Genomic DNA, 22,124 nt, shown 5'->3' with positions numbered 1-22,124 from the left:
TTTTAGAACTGACCCGAAAGTTGGCCATCTTGTACTTTAACTTTGAAAGTTTATGTCTATTTCTTGAGAAGTACATGATAGATCTTTTGAATTGCACATGTGCCCACATGTGCTGATCAGAAGAAACAAAATGGCTTCAAGGTGGCCATTTTGGATTGAGCAGGTAAAGACTATCATCACTAGTTCTGCAAAAGAATATTCAAATGTCTTATCTTTGAGAGCAAAATCAGAGAAGAGAAAAGAAGGGGAAAGATCTAACTTTCAAAGAGAATATAAAGATCAGACAGTGATAGGCACCAAGACCCCTCTGGGATCTCTTATTCAGTCATATGATAATTTATTTTATCTTGAAAATACACTTGTCATCAACATCTCTCGACATTCTTTGTAATGATTAATAATTATACAATGTATTTCTAATACTCGAGTAAAGCCATATGATATTGTAGTTAATGTGTTTACGGAAGTTTATATCTCACAAGGAAATATGGTATACAATTTCTGATCAGAACGACAACCAAAAATATGGCATGACCCCCCTCCACCACGTCCAAAATCTAATAGGACTGCCATCTTTAAAAAAATACCACACACATTTTAAAGGTTCTCAACCATAATTTTGGGGGTGGGGAGGGGGGGGATGTATGGAAGGGAAGCTGAAAAAATTGTTGTAATTTTTTGGTATCTTCTTAAACCTGACGAATTGTAGCATGGTTGAGCAATCATGGTTTCACTAAATATATCCTATTTTAAACTTCTCTAGTTCCACCTGTAGGATTAAGCTGAAACTGAAAATGTGTTGTGTGTTTTTGTTAGTATTCAAAACAGGTATAAAAATACATTTAAAATGTAAATATATAAGTAAATATTTTTTGTTTGTTTGTGAGACAAACGTTTGCATAAATATTATCTCTTGGTATCATTATACAAAAATAAATTGATGACACTTTAAAAGTATACCCCGGTTATTACATAATAAAGAACAGTCATGTTTTCGAAATTAGATATTCAAATTTCGTTATCTAAGTCAATAGATAAATATACATATTTATGAAAATAAAATAAAAGTATATCTGAAAATATACTGATTAAAATAAATAAATAAATACATAAATAAATGTGTTTCCCTCTAATATTACTCGATGATTTATTTGGATTTTTTACAGTCGTAGATCATGTTTACACAATTTATAATGTCCTGTTGACTTAAACCGTGACACTATGAAGAAGTGAATCACGTCTCCACGGGAGTGAGGTTCACGTCAGTGTGTTCAAGGGTCGTATATATCAGCAGGTTTGTACCACGAAAACTTATTGTCATGTTTCAGGGCGATCTATTTTTAACCCGGAAGAATCATTTCTCCTGAATCTTACATGCACTGCGCATGCCCATAGAAAATTTAATCATTTCCGCGAGAAAGTGTATCTGGAAAGATGTTGTGTTGACAAATGAATTTAAGCGGATAGAGACGTTTTGGAGAAATTTGGTGGCCATTGCAGACAGAGAGGAGAGAAAACTCAGGGAAATACACAAGTAACCATGGAGAAATTAGTGATCTCCTGTGTCCTACATCTATTTTTCATTGCTATTTATACAGGTAAACACCATCCTTATTTGCTGTCAAAAAATTGTCATGTAATGTCCAATAATTTGTGTGATAAATATCACGTTGTTTGCGTTTTCATATGTTTTTGGTAACTTTAATTTTAAACAACTTTGCTTTTGCTTTTAGTAGATTTAATTTCTCTTGGAAAATATAGTTCCATTCTCACATACACCTTGTGTGAATTCTTAGTGAATAGAATTGTAATACGCCCCAAGGCTGTAGTCGGGCTGTGCTATCATATGGTCAGTGAAGGCACGAGCTTGTTTATCTAAAAGAGTGTGTATACGTGGATACAGTCATTCTATATCTGACCGGTAAATACGGGTCAATACAAATTTATTACTGATGACTGTTTATATGTCTCAATAAGTAGTGACTAATCCTACACAGTTGTTTTTTTATCTTGCTGTGTAACTGGAATGCCTTTTTCTTCAATTACTGTGAATGCGCAAAGGAAGACAGTTTTATGGTATGTACACAATGTACAATGGAACCATTGTCTTAGCATACATCGTCAAATTATGATTATGCTGATCATGATATTAATTACTGACCTTATAAAAAAAATCTTAGTTTTGTTGAGAGCCAACCTGTTAACCTTTGCTTCATCTTGGCTGTCTTTCAGAAATAGTATCTAATTTATTGTATTCATCATGTGATAAGTTAAAGAATAGCAGGCGTTTCCAGGTAACCATAAATATATACACTGACAGATACTTTATACTTCTTTAGACCAATTCTTAAAAAGATAAATAAGACTTTGAATTATTTTTTGTTTTGAAATCACTGGTATAAATTCAGCAGTTTTTTTGGATAGGTAAACACCACAAAAAAATATGGTTTTATCTAAGTATAGATTCAGAAGGTTTTTGGATAGGTAAACACCACAAAAAAAATATGGTTTTATCTAAGTATAGATTCAGAAGGTTTTTGGATAGGTAAACACCACAAAAAAATATGGTTTTATCTAAGTATAGATTCAGAAGGTTTTTGGATAGGTAAACACCACAAAAAAAAATGGTTTTATCTAAGTATAGATTCAGAAGGTTTTTGGATAGGTAAACACCGGAAAAGAATGGTGATTTTATCTTTGAATGGTTCATTATGACCATTTATTGAAGACAGTAAACAGTTAGTTGACAATGATGTCTATTAGTCAAACCACAACCACTTTTTACCATATCAGTGAAGGATTCATAATATTTGAGATATTGTATATTTCAGGGTTTGTCAAAGTGTTGATATTATTTTCATATTTTTGAGTTTTGACATTAAGAAGGAATTTTACATTACATTATGACTTAATTCTCTGTTGAATAAAAAATAAATTTACTTAACACTTAAAGCCATATATATTAGACAGGTGCAGTTTGAGTGTTGTGCCTAACAGGGACTAGCTTGCTGAATAACAACAATAACCCAGTTTGTCCATGGGAAATATTACGCTATTAAGTACGAATTAAAATACATAGTAATTTTCTTATTGGTTCATTTTTTCACTTTTGACAAGAAATTCAGAAACTGCATTTTGAAATGTACACATATCAGTTCAGACTTCCGGTTCTGGTGTGTTATCATTGAACCTAGTTCTCAGGTTGTCTGACCTGATCCAATTGGTTAAGGGGAAAGTGGCCATCGTTGTTCAAAGGGGTATGTCCATACTGTGTTAGGCCGTGTCAGATGTCACGATATGTAAATGTTCAAGTGTTGACACAAAGATAATGTTTGGATAATATGTAGATTTTTCTGTATCTTTTTCAAGCATATATCTTCACTGTTTAACGTGTGAATGTTGGTCTGTATGTTTGTATAAATTGAAAATTTACGATTTAGTGTTCAAAGAGAAAGCTAGTTGCTGAAAGAAATAGCCTTGTTTTCATCAAGTCAGAATTGGCTACTTGTTCCACAGTAATTTTTGTAGGATTTTTTATTTGGTAAGTCCATAGTGTAATATCCAAAATTTTGAGTCCAGGTTACAAAACGATATAATTGGGCTCTTAAAATTTGAGTGAGTTTTGTAGGAAAATATGAATTCAGGACTGAAATATTTGAGTCCCAAAAATCACTGGTTAAAGTATTTAAACGATGATGTTACAGCTGGTTAATGTTGAGTCAGAAATGTTTGTAGACATACCACCTCATTTAAATCTTAGTGAGTACACTGTGGTGTAGCTTTGTACTATTGTTTTAATATAAAATAATGCTGTTTTGAATGGATTGACTGAAAAAAAATATTTCAACAAGATTATGAAGTTTAGACAAAGAAATCAAGTATCTATTTGGTATTCGTGACGAATGCACAGCAAGTTGACACAGACTCTGGGAATAAAACAGGATTGTAAAAAAATTTTATGTTTACAATGTATAGTAACCTGTATGTACATTGAAGTTCTATAAATGATATGTGCACTTTCTATAGGAAACATGTTTACATTGGTCTAGTATGTGTGATTTCCATTTAAATGGTTGGCAAAGTGTCCTCACTTGTCTGTACTGTACTTCATTGATCATCTATACCACTAATACACCACCTATGCACATTTGTTAGGATCCAGTACCATACCGTCTATATTACTTACTAGATTCTATATATAGAAGATCCAGTACCAATATTGGACCATACCCTTTATATTACTTACTAGATTCTATATATAGAAGATCCAGTACCAATATCGGACCATACTCTCTATATTACTTAGTAGATTCTATATATAGAAGATCCAGTACCAATATCGGACCATACTCTCTATATTACTTTGTAGATTCTATATATAGAAGATCCAGTACCAATATCGGACCATACTCTCTATATTACTTACTAGATTCTATATATAGAAGATCCAGTACCAATATCGGACCATACTCTCTATATTACTTAGTAGATTCTATATATAGAAGATCCAGTACCAATATCGGACCATACTCTCTATATTACTTAGTAGATTCTATATATAGAAGATCCAGTACCAATATCGGACCATACTCTCTATATTACTTACTAGATTCTATATATAGAAGATCCAGTACCAATATCGGACCCTACCCTCTATATTACTTATGAGAGTTTATAAATAACAATATATCTTGATCTCCTGGCTTGTAAAATATCAATACATTTTGTATGTAGGTTGTGTTAGTACTTTCTTTGATAAACATGATTTACTGTAATTTCATGCTTAAAGAGATCGTGAGTCATTCAGTGTTGAGATTTGTAGGTTGGTAATTTAACTTGATGGAGGGCAGATATATGTACATCACAGACATTTTTGAGACTCGATTATTTGAGATTGACTCAAGTTTTTCCTGTGGAACTCACTCAAACATTGAGAACCCTCTATATCACTTTACAACTGGATTCATCAGAATTTTGGAAATGGTGCTCAGGACTTTGTATCAAATAATCTTAGAAAAATAATTATATTATTAATTCTTCTTGATAATGAAATCAGCTTCTGATCATTTCTATTTCAATGAAATGGAGGGGGGCATATAGGATTGGCCATGTCAGTCTCATCTCGATTTCTTTAAAGCACCTAGCAACTTCATTCTTCAACTTGTGAAACATTTCAGGAAGGTCAAAGGTCAATCATGAATATACTTTAAACATCATTGTGTTTCAGGGGCCCAAGGTCAAAGCCAAGGTCATCCTTGTTATATATAGACATTGTATTATTACAGGTTTCATGGTATCAAGATCAAAGTGGTTGAATAGTTTTATATATAGAATACTGAAAGTAATTTTGATGGGTGGCCGAGGAGACTTATTGCAGAGTGTTCTGTAATAAGCCCACCTACATCTATTGTAGTTTCAGGAGTAATATCAACACATGCTATATCATTGTCCTGTAATAAGCCCACCCACATCTATTGTAGTTTCAGGAGTAATACCTACACATGCTATATCATTGTCCTGTAATAAGCCCACCCACATCTATTGTAGTTTCAGGAGTAATATCAACACATACTATATCATTGTCCTTTTAATAAGCCCACCCACATCTATTGTAGTTTCAGGAGTAATATCAACACATACTATATCATTGTCCTTTTAATAAGCCCACCCACATCTATTGTAGATTCAGGAGTAATATCAACACATGCTATATCATTGTCCTGTAATAAGCCCACCCACATCTATTGTAGTTTCAGGAGTAATATCAACACATACTATATCATTGTCCTTTTAATAAGCCCACCCACATCTATTGTAGTTTCAGGAGTAATATCAACACATACTATATCATTGTCCTTTTAATAAGCCCACCCACATCTATTGTAGATTCAGGAGTAATATCAACACATGCTATATCATTGTCCTTTTAATAAGCTCACCCACATCTATTGTAGATTCAGGAGTAATATCAACACATACTATATCATTGTCCTTTTAATAAGCCCACCCACATCTATTGTAGTTTCAGGAATAATATCAACACATACTATATCATTGTCCTTTTAATAAGCCCACCCACATCTATTGTAGTTTCAGGAATAATATCAACACATGCTATATCACTGTCCTGTAATAAGCCCATCCACATCTGTTGTAGATTCAGGAGTAATATCAACACATGCTATATCACTGTCCTGTAATAAGCCCATCCACATCTGTTGTAGATTCAGGAGTAATATCAACACATGCTATATCACTGTCCTGTAATAAGCCCATCCACATCTATTGTAGTTTCAGGAGTAATATCAATACATGCTATATCATTGTCCTGTAATAAGCCCACCCACATCTATTGTAGTTTCAGGAGTAATATCAATACATGCTATATTAATGTCCTTCAGTGGATAACTTCCTCAGACTTAGGTTTTTATACAAGCTGAAATATTTGTGAAGATCATAACAGCTCAGTAAGATGACATAGACATGTCTGAATGATCATTTTATCGAAAATTGCTTGGAAATCGGTCATGCGATTATGATGTTATGGTGGGTTAAAATAGATCTTTTTAACTGTACGCCGAAATCTTAATCATAGTTCAGTGATTTCAAGTTATCATGGTTCAGCGTGTTCAGATGGTCATAGTACAGTGAGTTAAGGTAGTCATGGATCAGTGAGGCAAGGTAGTCATGGATCAGTGAGGTAAGGTAGTCATGGTTCAGTGAGTTAAGGTAGTCATGGATCAGTGAGTTAAGGTAGTCATGGATCAGTGAGGTAAGGTAGTCATGGATCAGTGAGGTAAGGTAGTCATGGTTCAGTGAGTTAAGGTAGTCATGGATCAGTGAGTTAAGGTAGCCATGGTTCAGTGAGTTAAGGTAGCCGTAGTACGGTGAGGTAAGGTAGTCATAGTACAGTGTGTTAAGGTAGCCATAGTACAGTGAGGTAAGGTAGTCATGGATCAGTGAGTTAAGGTAGCCATAGTACAGTGAGGTAAGGTAGCCATAGTACAGTGAGGTAAGGTAGTCATGGATCAGTGAGTTAAGGTAGCCATAGTACAGTGAGGTAAGGTAGTCATAGTACAGTGTGTTAAGGTAGTCATGGATCAGTGAGTTAAGGTAGCCATAGTACAGTGAGGTAAGGTAGTCATGGATCAGTGAGTTAAGGTAGTCATGGTTCAGTGAGGTAAGGTAGTCATGGATCAGTGAGTTAAGGTAGCCATAGTACAGTGAGGTAAGGTAGTCATAGTACAGTGTGTTAAGGTAGTCATGGATCAGTGAGGTAAGGTAGCCATAGTACAGTGAGGTAAGGTAGTCATGGATCAGTGAGTTAAGGTAGCCATGGATCAGTGAGTTAAGGTAGCCATGGATCAGTGAGGTAAGGTAGTCATGATTCAGTGAGGTAAGGTAGCCATAGTACAGTGAGGTAAGGTAGTCATGGATCAGTGAGTTAAGGTAGCCATGGATCAGTGAGTTAAGGTAGTCATGGATCAGTGAGGTAAGGTAGTCATGATTCAGTGAGGTAAGGTAGTCATGGATCAGTGAGTTAAGGTAGCCGTAGTACAGTGAGTTAAGGTAGTCATGGATCAGTGAGTTAAGGTAGCCGTAGTACAGTGAGTTAAGGTAGTCATGGATCAGTGAGTTAAGGTAGCCATGGATCAGTGAGGTAAGGTAGTCATGATTCAGTGAGGTAAGGTAGTCATGGATCAGTGAGTTAAGGTAGCCGTAGTACAGTGAGTTAAGGTAGTCATGGATCAGTGAGGTAAGGTAGTCATGGATCAGTGAGTTAAGGTAGCCGTAGTACAGTGAGTTAAGGTAGTCATGGATCAGTGAGTTAAGGTAGCCATGGATCAGTGAGGTAAGGTAGTCATGATTCAGTGAGGTAAGGTAGTCATGGATCAGTGAGTTAAGGTAGCCGTAGTACAGTGAGTTAAGGTAGTCATGGATCAGTGAGTTAAGGTAGTCATGGATCAGTGAGGTAAGGTAGTCATGATTCAGTGAGGTAAGGTAGTCATGGATCAGTGAGTTAAGGTAGCCGTAGTACAGTGAGTTAAGGTAGTCATGGATCAGTGAGTTAAGGTAGCCATGGATCAGTGAGTTAAGGTAGTCATGGTTCAGTGAGTTAAGGTAGTCATGGATCAGTGAGGTAAGGTAGTCATGGATCAGTGAGTTAAGGTAGTCATAGTACAGTGAGTTAAGGTAGTCATGGATCAGTGAGGTAAGGTAGCCATGGTTCAGTGAGTTAAGGTAGTCATGGATCAGTGAGTTAAGGTAGTCATAGTACAGTGAGTTAAGGTAGTCATGGATCAGTGAGGTAAGGTAGTCATGGATCAGTGAGGTAAGGTAGCCATGGTTCAGTGAGTTAAGGTAGCCATGGATCAGTGAGTTAAGGTAGTCATGGTTCAGTGAGTTAAGGTAGTCATGGATCAGTGAGGTAAGGTAGTCATGGATCAGTGAGTTAAGGTAGTCATAGTACAGTGAGTTAAGGTAGTCATGGATCAGTGAGGTAAGGTAGCCATGGTTCAGTGAGTTAAGGTAGCCGTAGTACGGTGTGTTAAGTGATGGTTAAGTGTTTGAAAGTTATATTTATGAAAAATAAAGACATTTTTTAAAATGTATCTGGTAATCCACTCAGATTATTAATCTTTGTGATACAGAAAATGTTTCCTGTCTCCATTTCCTTTATAGCCGACAACTTTCTGTACAATGTTTTTATATACACGATAAATGTTTCAATATGACGAGGTCCCAGCATTTCATCCATGACTAATGTGTTTTTATATGTACTATACAAATTTGCTAAACTAAAATCTAGAATTACCCAGGGTTCAGTTCTAATTCAACATTCCAATTTTAGCCCCCTTTTTGATAACCTTTAAACAAGTTTCCATTTAGTTAAAAAGTTAATTTTTTAGTATTAAAAAAATCAAGAACATTTTCCCAACTTTGAAGAAAATATTAATTCTTTTCTGTTTTTCCAATTGATACCTAAAATGTGGAACTGACAGTTTAATTTCAGGTGGAAGTAAAGGTATTCAAATTTCTCTTCCTGAAAGAAATATTTTGTGACAAAATTTATCCCAAATTTGAAAGGACATTTTGTAAACATTCTTACAGGAATCATTTTAAAGGTGCTATTTAGTCAAGCAACGTTTTTTCTATTCAGCTGGAAATGAAAATATATGTGTCCAGACTAATAAATCTGTACATAGTAGATTTCTCCTACATAGCCAATGTCCAGTGTGGTCAGTTTAAAATCTGGGGAAGCCCCCGATAAAAATAGCGATAATCCAAATATAGCGTGAAACGCTGTGCCCTCTGGCGGGAAGAATGTTGCATGTGATATTGAGGCATCAAGTGACGAAACAGTGAGTCTGATTTCATGTTAACTCCTTTCATAAGAAAATCATGAAAGAAATTGTGAGGTTAACCTTTGTGAAACTTATTAAAGTTACTAAAATACACAGTGAATTGTTATTTGATGGTTTAAATCTGCCAAACACGGTCTGACATACAAAAAATATCACCAGCGATGATGACTTATCACTTACCAACAGTCTAGGAGAGTCTTCACAACTTCTTCATTACTTTGGAAAAAGTTTTCTTGCTTGAACTTGTCCCACCTCTCGTACTGCTCTCATATTGTTATTCGAGGGTGCCACTGGCTTTTTCTACGTTTTGTGTGCTATGATGTGACCCGTTTTCCACGAACATGCTTTGGCTGGGAAGCCATTTTTGTTTAGTTTTTTCAGACGCGTTTGCACATGCTCACAGGTCAAAGTGTGCATAGGCAGCTTGCTCATTTGCATTTATCTGTACAGACGATTAGGATTTCCCATATAACTAATTAAAAAACCGATGGAAAACATATGCTTGTATCAATATGTTCACAAGGATAGTTCATTAGGGTTATAGAACATTTTTACGAATGATTTTGTAACTAGAAAAAAAATAAACAAATTTGACTAAGCAGCCCTTTTAAGATTCTCTAATTCTAGATATAGTGGATTATTTGTGGTGAAACATTCGAATTGTGTTGTATATTGTACATCATGTCCTGCTGTCATTTGATGATATTAGAGTATTATAGTTTAATTCTCTGTAACATTAAGGGCTACTATGTTGTACAGCACATATTTTATAAAATACGTAGTCTATAGTTTGTTTATACATACATCACTCACCTTCTACTACTGCTGTCTCAGTATAAATACATAGTCTATAGTTTGTTTATACATACATCACTCACCTTCTACTACTGCTGTCTCAGTATAAATACATAGTCTATAGTTTGTTTATACATACATCACTCACCTTCTACTACTGCTGTCTCAGTATAAATACATAGTCTATAGTTTGTTTATACATACATCACTCACCTTCTACTACTGCTGTCTCAGTATAAATACATAGTCTATAGTTTGTTTATACATACATCACTCACCTTCTACTACTGCTGTCTCAGTATAAATACATAGTCTATAGTTTGTTTATACATACATCACTCACCTTCTACTACTGCTGTCTCAGTATAAATACATAGTCTATAGTTTGTTTATACATACATCACTCACCTTCTACTACTGCTGTCTCAGTATAAATACATAGTCTATAGTTTGTTTATACATACATCACTCACCTTCTACTACTGCTGTCTCAGTATAAATACATAGCCTATAGTTTGTTTTAGTCATTATTACAGGACCCCAGGGGTCAACACATTACTTCTGACTCAAAATCAGGGGGTGGGCTTATTACAAAACTCAAAGGGTCAACACATTCATTTTTACTCAATCTGTGACTAGTCAATCAGGATAGGTATTTTATGCCCCCACCCTTACCCCCTTACCCCCTCCCCCCTTCCCCCCAGGGATGAAGTCCCTGGCTAGACACTCCGGACAATAACTGCCACAGGACCCACCCTGGGGATTTTTTAAATGAAGTCTGTTTCCATGGCAATCAGTGAAGACAATTAGATAAGCCCTATCTAGGGAGATTGGTAGGTGTATTTTTTTCATAGCTGGTTGTTAAGAGCCTTTATTTCTTACTTACTTGTCTAAGCTTTATAAAAAAAAAAGAAAACTAATTAATATTCTTTATGCAAGCAGTGTGATAGTTGTACCAAAACCGCCAAATTGATAGAAAGTTGTGAATCAATATCTGACAATTAAGATTGTAATTTATACCCGCTGTGATGAATGATATAAATTTGTTATGCATGTCAATTTTTTATTTTGATTAAATTGTAATACGGATGGTATAGCTTGCTTTATGAATTATTAACTACTTGTTAAATGATATATTTGTGAATTTTGCCCGAGGTGATCATGCTCGAAAAATATTTTAGGTTTTAGAATAAATAGCAAGTAAACTTACCAAGTGATTTTAAGACAAAATGATATGACAGATGACAATATATTACAGATGTGCTGTTATATAATTTAATGAAAATCTGTAAATCTACTTGTTGTGAATTGAAATAAAATCATCTAAATTACTAGGATAAAGAAAAGGGGCTGATGTTGAGTTTTAATAATTTTAGATATTTTAATGTACATTCTAAAATAATGAATGATTTCATGAAAATTGGATCATTATTTAAGGATTGATTGTCTATTTTGTTGCTTGCATGGACTGATGAAGTGAAGTGAACCTCGTGCAAATGAAGTGAACTGCAAAGCAAGCAACAAAATCGACAATCAATCCTTATATTTACATTTACTATTTTAAAATTCCCGCTGAAACATTATGCCTTCTACAGACACTGCACTACATGACAGTGATAGTTTGCTACATTGTTGTACTTTTCATACATTTGTGTACACATGTGGAACAGCAGTCATCAAGCTGCTCTCGTCGTCAAGACAACAACAAACATAGTTCTTGGAAGTTTTTATTTGTTTCATGTTTATACACTTAAATATATACATATCCAACATGAAATGGTCATTCATAACAAATATTAATAATGTTTTTTATAACTAAAATAGCTAACATACAAACGTGTAGACGATATAAAATTAGATCGCAAGAGTAAACAATGTATTCCTACACCGACAGAAAGTGATTTGCCGCTCAGAAAAAAAGCACATGACCCACTTCTTTCATTAGGAAATGCAACGAAGTGACATTACTAGTTTCATTGAGGCGGAGCGAAGTCAAAATGTAAATATTTTATAATGAATGCAGATGAAAACAATTACATAATATATGTAATTCATTCTACTTCAAAATCATAAATTTGTTTGAGTTTTTTTCATTTTCGTTCATTTTATAGATACTCTGAACGGTAATAAGCAGATTTATTGAGTTATTCACAAAAACAAGGAAACAATGTTTTTTGAAAAACACCAAAATTGAGCTGCCTAAAAATGCCAAATTTACAATAGTTTCACTATTAGAAACAATTTGATAAAATTTTCTATAGATGAAGGATAAGAAAAATTAGGTCATATTTTAAGAAAATGATATAATTTTGAACAAAAAAAAAATTCTTTTTTCTCAAATAGTTGAATTTATATTTCTTTAAAGATAGGCTCTGAAAAATAATCTAACATTCGTAGGAAAAGGTAAAAAAAATGAAAACTTTTTGTGTAAATTATTTAATTTTGCCATGGCGTGGTATTTGTTGTCCAGCGTCAACTATTACCTTTAAACAACTTCTTCTCAATAACTAATCGACCAGATGTTTTCATATTTCGATGGTTTGTTCCTAGTATGAAGCCCAACAAAGTTTGCGAAAAGTAATGACCTTTACATGTACCATTCAAGGTCACAGGGTCAGATTTGTTTAAAAATTTAAAAGACTCATCTCCTGAACTAAAAGGCCTAGAGGCATGATATTTGGCTGGAATGTTCCTATGTTCAAGTATGACAAATTTTATATTAAAGGTGACAGGGGTTAAAACATTTAAAAGACTTCTTCTACTGAACTATAAGGCCCAGGTACATGACACTTGGCTGGTATTCTCCTTTGATGAAAATTGACGCTGTTTTTTTAAAATACTTGTCTTTGACTTATATTCAGTGTCAAAGGGGTGATATTTGTTAAAACCTTGAAACAGCTAATTCTCATGAACTAAAAGGCCTTGAGGCATAATAATGTGCTAGTATGTTTCTAGGATGAAGTCTGTGAAAAATTGACCTTGACCTATGTTCAAGGTAACAGGTCAAATTTGTTTGAACCCTGTCCTCATGAATTGAAAGGCCTTGAGGCATGATATTTATACCAGGAAAATGCTGTAAGCCCATTGGGCTTCTTGTCTGTCAATGTAGGATGTGAAAAATTATGTGGTATGTAACATTTAAAGCAAAGGCCTGTTCTGTAAACCTGTTTTTTTTTAATTTTCAAGGTTATGTGTATTTATTTGGTTTGTGTTTTACTTATAAAATGTTTTATTTAGGTCCTAACATATAGATACACTGTTTACACTATAGATTCACACTGATAAAGGCTAAGACAATGTATTATTTAGGTTCTAAAACCTAACACATAGATACACTATAGGTTCACACTGATAAAGGCTAAGACAATGTATTATTTAGGTTCTAAAACCTAACACATAGATACACTATAGGTTCACACTGATAAAGGCTAAGACAATGCATTATTTAGGTTCTAAAACCTAACACATAGATACACTATAGGTTCACACTGAAAAAGGCTAAGACAATGTATTATTTTGAGGTAATTTATTTAACTATGTTTCTTAAGTTAAGTTCACATGTACTTCAAACTAGAACATTTAATCAAGAAAACATTTGTAATTTTGTGTAGCTGACAGCAGTTTGTTCTGTTTTCTCTTCATACAGGAGCGATCTGCAAAATTAGAACGGTGAAAAACAAACAAAAACTTAGGTGTTAATTAAATTGATTGGAAATCGTTCTTTATAAGGGTGTTATTTAAATGTGTAATTGATAAAAGAAGTGGATAATGATGTAAACACTGTAATGACAACTTTTACCTCAATTTAACTTTTGTCAGTTTTGCCAACAGTAGGAATAAAAGGATGTGTAACAGACGTCATTATTAATTCCAATGCCTTTGCTAGGAAATCGAACCTGGGACCCCTGGCTTACTAGTCTGACACTCAACTGATTGCGAGCTAAAGAGAAGTTCTCTCTAGCCAAGCGGGATTTTGCAACTAGTATTTTAGCAGAGTTACATAAGGTCTGATGTTGAAGGTAGCCAACATTTATACATTTCATGTAGGTTAAGGCTGATAGGATATAGGGCAGAATTGTTTTCTGTGAGGGAGATATAAGTCTCTTGAGAAATGTTCACTGCAATTGTCACTTTGTTTTTGTCATAAATTATTAAAGATATTTTACTGGTAGTATTTACACTCTAAATGCTGTTCAGTAGAATTTGAAATAATTTATTGATATATTTCTTGTCCTACAATAGACCCATGTTCAACTTTTGGGTTATGATTTGTATGTTGAACCAAGAAGTTGACCGTGTAGTCATAGAAACGTCACACTCTAATCTTCTACTGGTTGTGTTATAAGATGAAGGCGACCGTGTAGTCATAGAAACGTCACACTCAAATCTTCTACTGGTTGTGTTATAAGATGAAGGTGACCGTGTAGTCATAGAAACGTCACACTCTAATCTTCAAGGTGACCGTGTAGTCATAGAAACGTCACACTCTAATCTTCTACTGGTTGTGTTATAAGATGAAGGCGACCGTGTAGTCATAGAAACGTCACACTCTAATCTTCTACTGGTTGTGTTATAAGATGAAGGCGACCGTGTAGTCACAGAAACGTCACACTCTAATCTTCAAGGCGACCGTGTAGTCATAGAAACGTCATACTCTAATCTTCTACTGGTTGTGTTATAAGATGAAGGTGACCGTGTAGTCATAGAAACGTCACACTCTAATCTTCAAGGCGACCGTGTAGTCATAGAAACGTCACACTCTAATCTTCTACTTGTTGTGTTCTAAGATGAAGGCGACTGTTTAGTCATCGAAACGCCACACTCTAATCTTCTACTGGTTGTGTTATAAGATGAAGATGACCGTGTAGTCATCAAAACGTCACACTCTGATCTCGTACTGGTTGTGTTATAAGATGAAGGTGACCGTGTAGTAATAGAAACATCACAGTCTAATCTTCTACTGGTTGTGTTCTAAGATGAAGGCGATTGTTTAGTCATGGAAACGCCACACTCTAATCTTCTACTGGTTGTGTTATAAGATGAAGATGACCGTGTAGTCATCAAAACGTCACACTCTGATCTCGTACTGGTTGTGTTATAAGATGAAGATGACCGTGTAGTCATCAAAACGTGACACTCTGATCTCGTACTGGTTTTGTTTTAAGATGAAGGTGACCGTGTAGACAGATACGTCACACACTAATCTTCTACTGGTTGTGTTGTAAGATGAAGAACTTTTATTCTATTTAGTATGACCAACTTTAAAGAAATGTTCAGATATATTTACTGAAATATTTACGCCTGTTGAAATTTCCAAGGAATTTTTGCTGAATCTTGCTCTCCCCTTCCATAGATTAAATCTGTATATTAAATTTCCTTAAAGTACACAGAAGAAACAAAATTAAGGAGGATGAGAAAATATTCAAAATCAAATTAGCAGATAAAATCATTTATATGTTAATGGAATATACGCCGCGTTAGTTTAAAGAATGCCATTTGAGTTTACACAACTGGATGTCAGTCAAATTTATTTCGGATGGATTTTCCTCGTATCACTGAAATGAAAAGTTGTCTAAGTATAGACATAACCTTGTAGAGTAATGGAGTGTAGCACAGTTTTCCTTGTACGTAGATTGACAAGTGCACTGTCCATGTTCCTGAATTCGTGTATGTAATTACCTGGTATTGGTTGATTTGCCTGTACATAGATCAGTGTATACATGGATTTAATTGTACAGCTGTAGGTCTCGTCAATTTGAATATTTTGTGTAGATACTTGATAAAGAGAACTTACTAGTATCTGTTATTTATTCTGTGTTTCACCTTCAAAATCCAAATGTTTTGTTTGATCTCAAGTTTAATCTAAAAAATCCCCGAGAGATACCCCAGTAATTTGAGGACAAGCTTATGAGATACTGTTTTTTTTTATACATGCAGTTTTTTTAAAATAAGATTGTTCAAGAGTTTTAAGCGACACACAAGGATATCATTTCTACTTTAGAACTAGATACAATAAAGCCAGAATTCAAAATTTAACTCCATTATACAACTCGTTCATCCTTTTAGGAGTCTGTGGATTATGACTGACAGGTCAGAATTGTATTTCACTGTTTAGATGTCAGTCAGTCTTTACTTTGCTAAATATACCTGGATAAAGTCAGAGATAAACCTATCCTTATTTCTTTATTCTTATCTATTTTTAGATAAAGCTATTTAAATCGTGACCATAATATTCTCAAAGTATCACTGTGTTTAAAGATCAAAGTTTGAGTTTCTGTTTAAAATAGTTTCAGATTTAAACTGCTGTGTAAATATTGACAATTAAAAACAAATATTGCTTTAGTTCAATTTACAGTCAGTCAACTGAGAAAAATAAAATATTTTTCATATTGTTATTGTGAAATGTAATACGTAAGTTATGTGTCATGTATGAATGAGGTGATTACATAACTGCTCTTGCATATGTAACCATTTATATTATTATGTTTCTATAATGTAAACATCACTAGTGATATATATACAGGGAAGGTGTTTGAAGGGCGACTGATCAGTGACATAAAACAGTTCTATATGACATGGTGATCATTAGAATCTGAACTGGAAGTGAAACACATTGACGTTCATATATTATATAGTAAGTCGTTAAATTTAATAAGGTTTTAGCAAAAGAGAGAAATTTTATTTTCCAAGACAGAAGATTTACAAATTTAAAAAGAAAACTCTTTAAGTTACCATAGAATTAGATATTGTGGGGCTCAGTTTTTGTAAGACAAATCAGAATTTGTTGATTTCTTAGATGAATATCGCTCATGTTAATTATACTAATTATGGCAGTTTGTGGACATCTGTTTCCATAAAATAAACAAAATCAACAAAAAAGAATTTCCCACGGAAATAAATGATCTCAGAGGATAAGTTAGTGTAAATGGAATGGCTCTTTTTGAGTCGTTTTTTTTAATATTTTGTATAAAAAAAATAGCAGTTCTTTGTACATCAAGTTATAAAATAAAAATTTGATGAAAGTAAACAAGCAACAAAGACTTTTTAATATTGGGCCACCATTTGTTCTTAGATCTAGAGGTTTGGCCAATAGGTACCTACAGGCACGGCAGACCTTTTGTTTTGTCGGCTTAGAAGAAGTCTCAAGTGACCTATTGAGATTGCCTGTCATCCAGTGTTCGTCGTAAACAATTTACATTTTCGACTTCTTTTCAATAACCAAAAGGCACAGGGTCATGGTATTGGGCCAGAAGCATGCTGGGAAAAAGGGTTACCAAGGTTACAGGTCAAATACACTAAACTATGACAACAGACAGTGTTATCAGTTCCATTAAATTGAAAATTCAACTTTCAAACTTAGAAATAAGAAAAGCTTAGTAAGTATGCATATAACAGATCTGTTATCTGTTTGTCCTAAAGCTTGGACAGAGGAACAGGTTCTAAAACTTTTGTTGGTATAAGGTTCAATCCATTGGTTGGTCAAAAGTTCTGCCTGACAGGCGCAATCTTGGATTTTGACTTTGAAAGTTTGTTATTGCTGTTTTTTTACAGGCCCTGTGGACCTTTATCAGTGATTATAATGTTTCTCCCTTTTACAGAATTGTCCTCCCCAAGATTTGTATGTGAGCTATGTATATTGTAACTAATACTGTTGACCACACCCAGATAAATAGACTATACAGTCTCCGCCCTTGTAACGTTGTCTGTCTACACATCTATAACATGTACTGGCAGTGTACACTACCTAGCTGTAATGGTGTTAGATAGAAGGATTCCTGAGATATAGAAATTCACTCACAATCAAGTGTAATTATTTGTTTTGTGTTTATTTATATCTACATTTAAATTTTATTGATAATATACAGCAAAATGTGTCTATTCTAACCCCTGAGTAATATGACATTCTGTCTAATTTGAACCCTGAGTATTCTGATATTCTGTCAAATTTGAACCCTGGGTATTCTGACATTCTGTCAAATTTGAACCCTGGGTATTCTGACATTCTGTCTAATTTGAACCCTAGGTATCTTGACATTCTTTCTAATTTGAACCCTGGGTATTCTGACACACTGTCTAATTTGAACCCTAGGTATCCTGACATTCTGTCTAATTTGAACCCTAGGTATCCTGACATTCTGTCTAATTTGAACCCTGGGTATCCTGACATTCTGTCTAATTTGAACCCTAGGTATCCTGACATTCTGTCTAATGTGAACCCGAGGTATCCTGACATTCTGTCTAATTTGAACCCTAGGTATCTTGACATTCTGTCTAATTTCAACCCTGGGTATTCTGACACTCTGTCTAATTTGAACCCTAGGTATCCTGACATTCTGTCTAATTTGAACCCTAGGCATCCTGACATCCTTTCTCATCCAACAAATTTTGATTTGTTGTATCTTTATAAATGAAATATCTAAATATTCAATTTATTTTTTTATTTTCAGATGCTAACCGCCTAGATGATTATATACACCATTATGAAGAGCTAAACTACAGTCCGGAAACTCTACACAAGCGCCATCTACGGGCCAAACGCTCTGTCAGTGACCCATCATTGGTGCTACGATTCAAAGCTTATGGCAAGTAAGTGTTGATTATGACCGACATTGATATTGTGTACCATTTATTGTGATGAAGGCCTTTTGAAACCACAACAGACACTAATAGACTAATGTGTGTAATTCTGCTTTCTACCCTTGAAGAAGGCTTTATTGATGTTTGTTTGTTAGGATTACCAGTCAGCGGACTTACCGTGTGCTTCCGCCTAAAAAAATAGTGCGCTGGATAAAAGAATGCACATCAAAAATATTCAAAGTACTAACAAAGTTTAATACACGTGAACAAATGAATAATACATATTTCAATATTTAATTCAATTGTCATGTACAAAAGGTAATATTATTAATTCGTTTCCATTACTGTTGATTTTGTACGCCAGTTGTCAGTTATGAAGTGATATTGTGCAACTACAGTTGTTAGGGTTATATAGTGGAAATACCATGGAGTGGTAAATATTTGAAGATGAGGTCTCCTTATAGTAGCTGGTGACAACCTCACTGAACAACATACAGGAGGCCCATCACATTACATCCTGAGCAATAAGCTTAGTGTTTTGTTAAAGCTAATCCAGCACTGACTGGCCTGTCTCTCTGCTTGTTGCTCAACCTGCAACGGGTATGGAATGTCAAACTACCCACCTGAAGTCTTTACCCGATGTTACGTAGACTGTTGCTTTAAAGGACTGAGGTATTGCAGTCCCTTTTAAGTAGATTATCAAATTGATGTGGTTTTAAATGAGACGACAAGACATCTTGAGCAGTCACCATTACAGATAAACACATATGAAGTCAGTTGACATCTGTCTGTTGGGTGAAATGTGAATAAAGACATGTAAAATTAAAACCAAATTCTATCTAAACAGTGTGATGATAGACATACTTGTGTACATGTCCACAATCTACAGTAAGTCACTTCTTTTTTCTATTGACTTCATGATCATGTCCATACGCAGTATTAGTCAGTCATGAATTCAAAATCCTCACAAATATTATAATAGTTATTCATGGATTTAAAAGTCATTTCTAGATCAATGTTCGCTAAATCATGTATTTGTCTGAAGAGGGAAGTTTGTGCTAAATCTAAGTCATCATTATCATCATCATCATTATATTAATCATCATCATCATCATCATCATCATCATCATCATCATCATCATCATCATCATCATCATCATCATCATCATCATCATCAAATCATCATCATCATTATATTCATCAATTACAATATACATCAGGTTGATATATAAAAATGTATTTCATTCATCTGTGTCCAGGATAGATAATTGGTTTTAAATGTAAATTAGATGTAATTTTCAAAAACTGACACAAATACCATTGAACTAAACATAATTCTTTATTTTCATAATTTGTTTATAACCATGGAAACAACAAAGGTTTCTCTCTGTCACATGTTTTGTGTTATGCAGTAAATTAATACATAGATATTGTTTAACTTTGCCTAGGTTTGATTCCTTTTCTAAGTATTATATATATTATTAAGTCTTATATGTTCAAAGTGATTAAGTTTTCTTTGGAATATTACTTACTATAAAGGTATAATCATTTTTTATTTTTCAGAAATTTTGATCTTCAGTTAGAAAGAGCAAAGAGCATATTTTCTCCTGACTTTAAACTCCAGCACAGAAATGGCAGCAAAATGGCTGTCGACACGTCATTTATATACGAGGGTAGAGTTTCAGGTAGGTAACTATGATGGTAAAGTTTCAGGTAGGTAAATATGAGGGTAGAGTTTCAGGTAGGTAAATATGAGGGTAAAGTTTCAGGTAGGTAAATATGACGGTAAACTTTCAGGTAGGTAAATATGAGGGTAAAGTTTCAGGTAGGTAAATATGAGGGTAGAGTATCAGGTAGGTAAATATGAGGGTAAAGTTTCCGGTAGGTAAATATGAGGGTAAAGTTTCCGATAGGTAAAAATGATGGAAGAGTTTCAGGTAGGTAAATAAGATGGTAAAGTTTCAGGTAGGTAAATATGAGGGGAGTAAAAATGGCTGGCGATACTTAATTTAAATATGAGGTGGAGTTTTGGGTACAGTATATACTTCTTGCAGTTTTGTCTTGAAACTTGAAGAACCAGGAATAACAACAATTCCTGAATTTCAACATTTTATTTGCTGGTGTTTGGAGTATGGTTCAGAGGTGTGTAGTGGTATGTTGATTATTGGATAACAGGAACCACTTGATAATCAATTAAATTTTGCTGACAGTTATATAATTGGTGAAAGTTTTGATTTGATATAAAAGTTGTTTATTGGGTGTTTGTATGATTTCTTAAAAAGTAAAATTCTGCTGTTTTCACTTACATGTTGACACTCAGAGTAACGTTTGTCGCCTTGAACAGTAACAGTTAGTGAAGCTATTTGGGTTAACTTCGGCTTACGCCCAGGACCCACGAGTCGACAAGGACCGCACTTAAAACTTAAGTGGCAATATCCATGATATAATGCCTTAAGAGGAAGAGACCATTCAGATATCAACTTCACTTTGAAATTGTTGAGATTTTTCTGATTACAATACATTATTGTTGTTGACGTAAAAAACAAGAGAAAAAATATTTGATAAATTTTAAAAATTAACACAATATATGTATCTATCTGTCCATATCAATATTCCATATATAAATATAAACAAGAAGATGGTATTTAATTCTGTATTACATCTGATGTTATATTTACTTCCGATTCAAAAATTATCGTTTAAACATTTTGTTTATTGAAGAAACAAAACTGATGAAAAATCAGTTATTTAGACGAACAGGATATTCTGATTTCTTTAACAGCTGATTGCTGTTCCAGCCAGGTGCAGGAACCAAAACTTACTTATGAGCTTAGTAGAATGCTTATTCTTTGAGAATTTCTCCCAGCGGAGATATTTCTCGTTTGATAAATATAAGGAACTTGTTGTAAAGTGACTGTCAGTGAGGCTTGTTGTAAAGTGACTGTCAGTGAGGCTTGTTGTAAAGTGATGTTGTAAAGTGACTGTCAGTGAGGCTCGTTGTAAAGTGACTGTCAGTGAGGCTTGTTGTAAAGTGACTGTCAGTGAAGCTTGTTGTAAAGTGACTGTCAGTGAGGCTTGTTGTAAAGTGACTGTCAGTGAAGCTTGTTGTAAAGTGACTGTCAGTGAGGCTTGTTGTAAAGTGACTGTCAGTGAGGCTCGTTGTAAAGTGACTGTCAGTGAAGCTTGTTGTAAAGTGACTGTCAGTGAGGCTCGTTGTAAAGTGACTGTCAGTGAGGCTTGTTGTAAAGTGATGTTGTAAAGTGACTGTCAGTGAGGCTTGTTGTAAAGTGATGTTGTAAAGTGACTGTCAGTGAGGCTTGTTGTAAAGTGATGTTGTAAAGTGACTGTCAGTGAGGCTTGTTGTAAAGTGACTGTCAGTGAGGCTTG

At 34.3% G+C, this 22,124-nt stretch overlaps 1 protein-coding gene across 1 annotated transcript in view; it reads left to right on the top strand.

Moving 5' to 3' along the window:
* Positions 1–1,488: 1,488 nt before the first annotated feature.
* Positions 1,489–22,124, top strand: part of LOC132555824 (disintegrin and metalloproteinase domain-containing protein 10-like) — a 59,146-nt gene continuing 38,510 nt past the window's right edge. The window contains exons 1-3 of the mRNA XM_060220184.1: positions 1,489–1,598; positions 18,608–18,746; positions 20,301–20,422. Coding sequence (XP_060076167.1) covers positions 1,541–1,598; positions 18,608–18,746; positions 20,301–20,422 — 319 coding nt within the window. The 5' untranslated portion in view covers positions 1,489–1,540. The remainder of the gene's footprint in view (positions 1,599–18,607; positions 18,747–20,300; positions 20,423–22,124) is intronic.

The sequence above is a fragment of the Ylistrum balloti genome, unplaced genomic scaffold (genome assembly GCF_031769215.1).
Source record: "Ylistrum balloti isolate Yb309-2 unplaced genomic scaffold, AGI_CSIRO_Ybal_v1 Utg370518, whole genome shotgun sequence".
Classification (NCBI taxonomy): domain Eukaryota; kingdom Metazoa; phylum Mollusca; class Bivalvia; order Pectinida; family Pectinidae; genus Ylistrum; species Ylistrum balloti.
The sequence above is the reverse complement of the archived record's forward strand: the minus strand, read 5'-3'. Positions and strand labels throughout refer to the sequence as shown.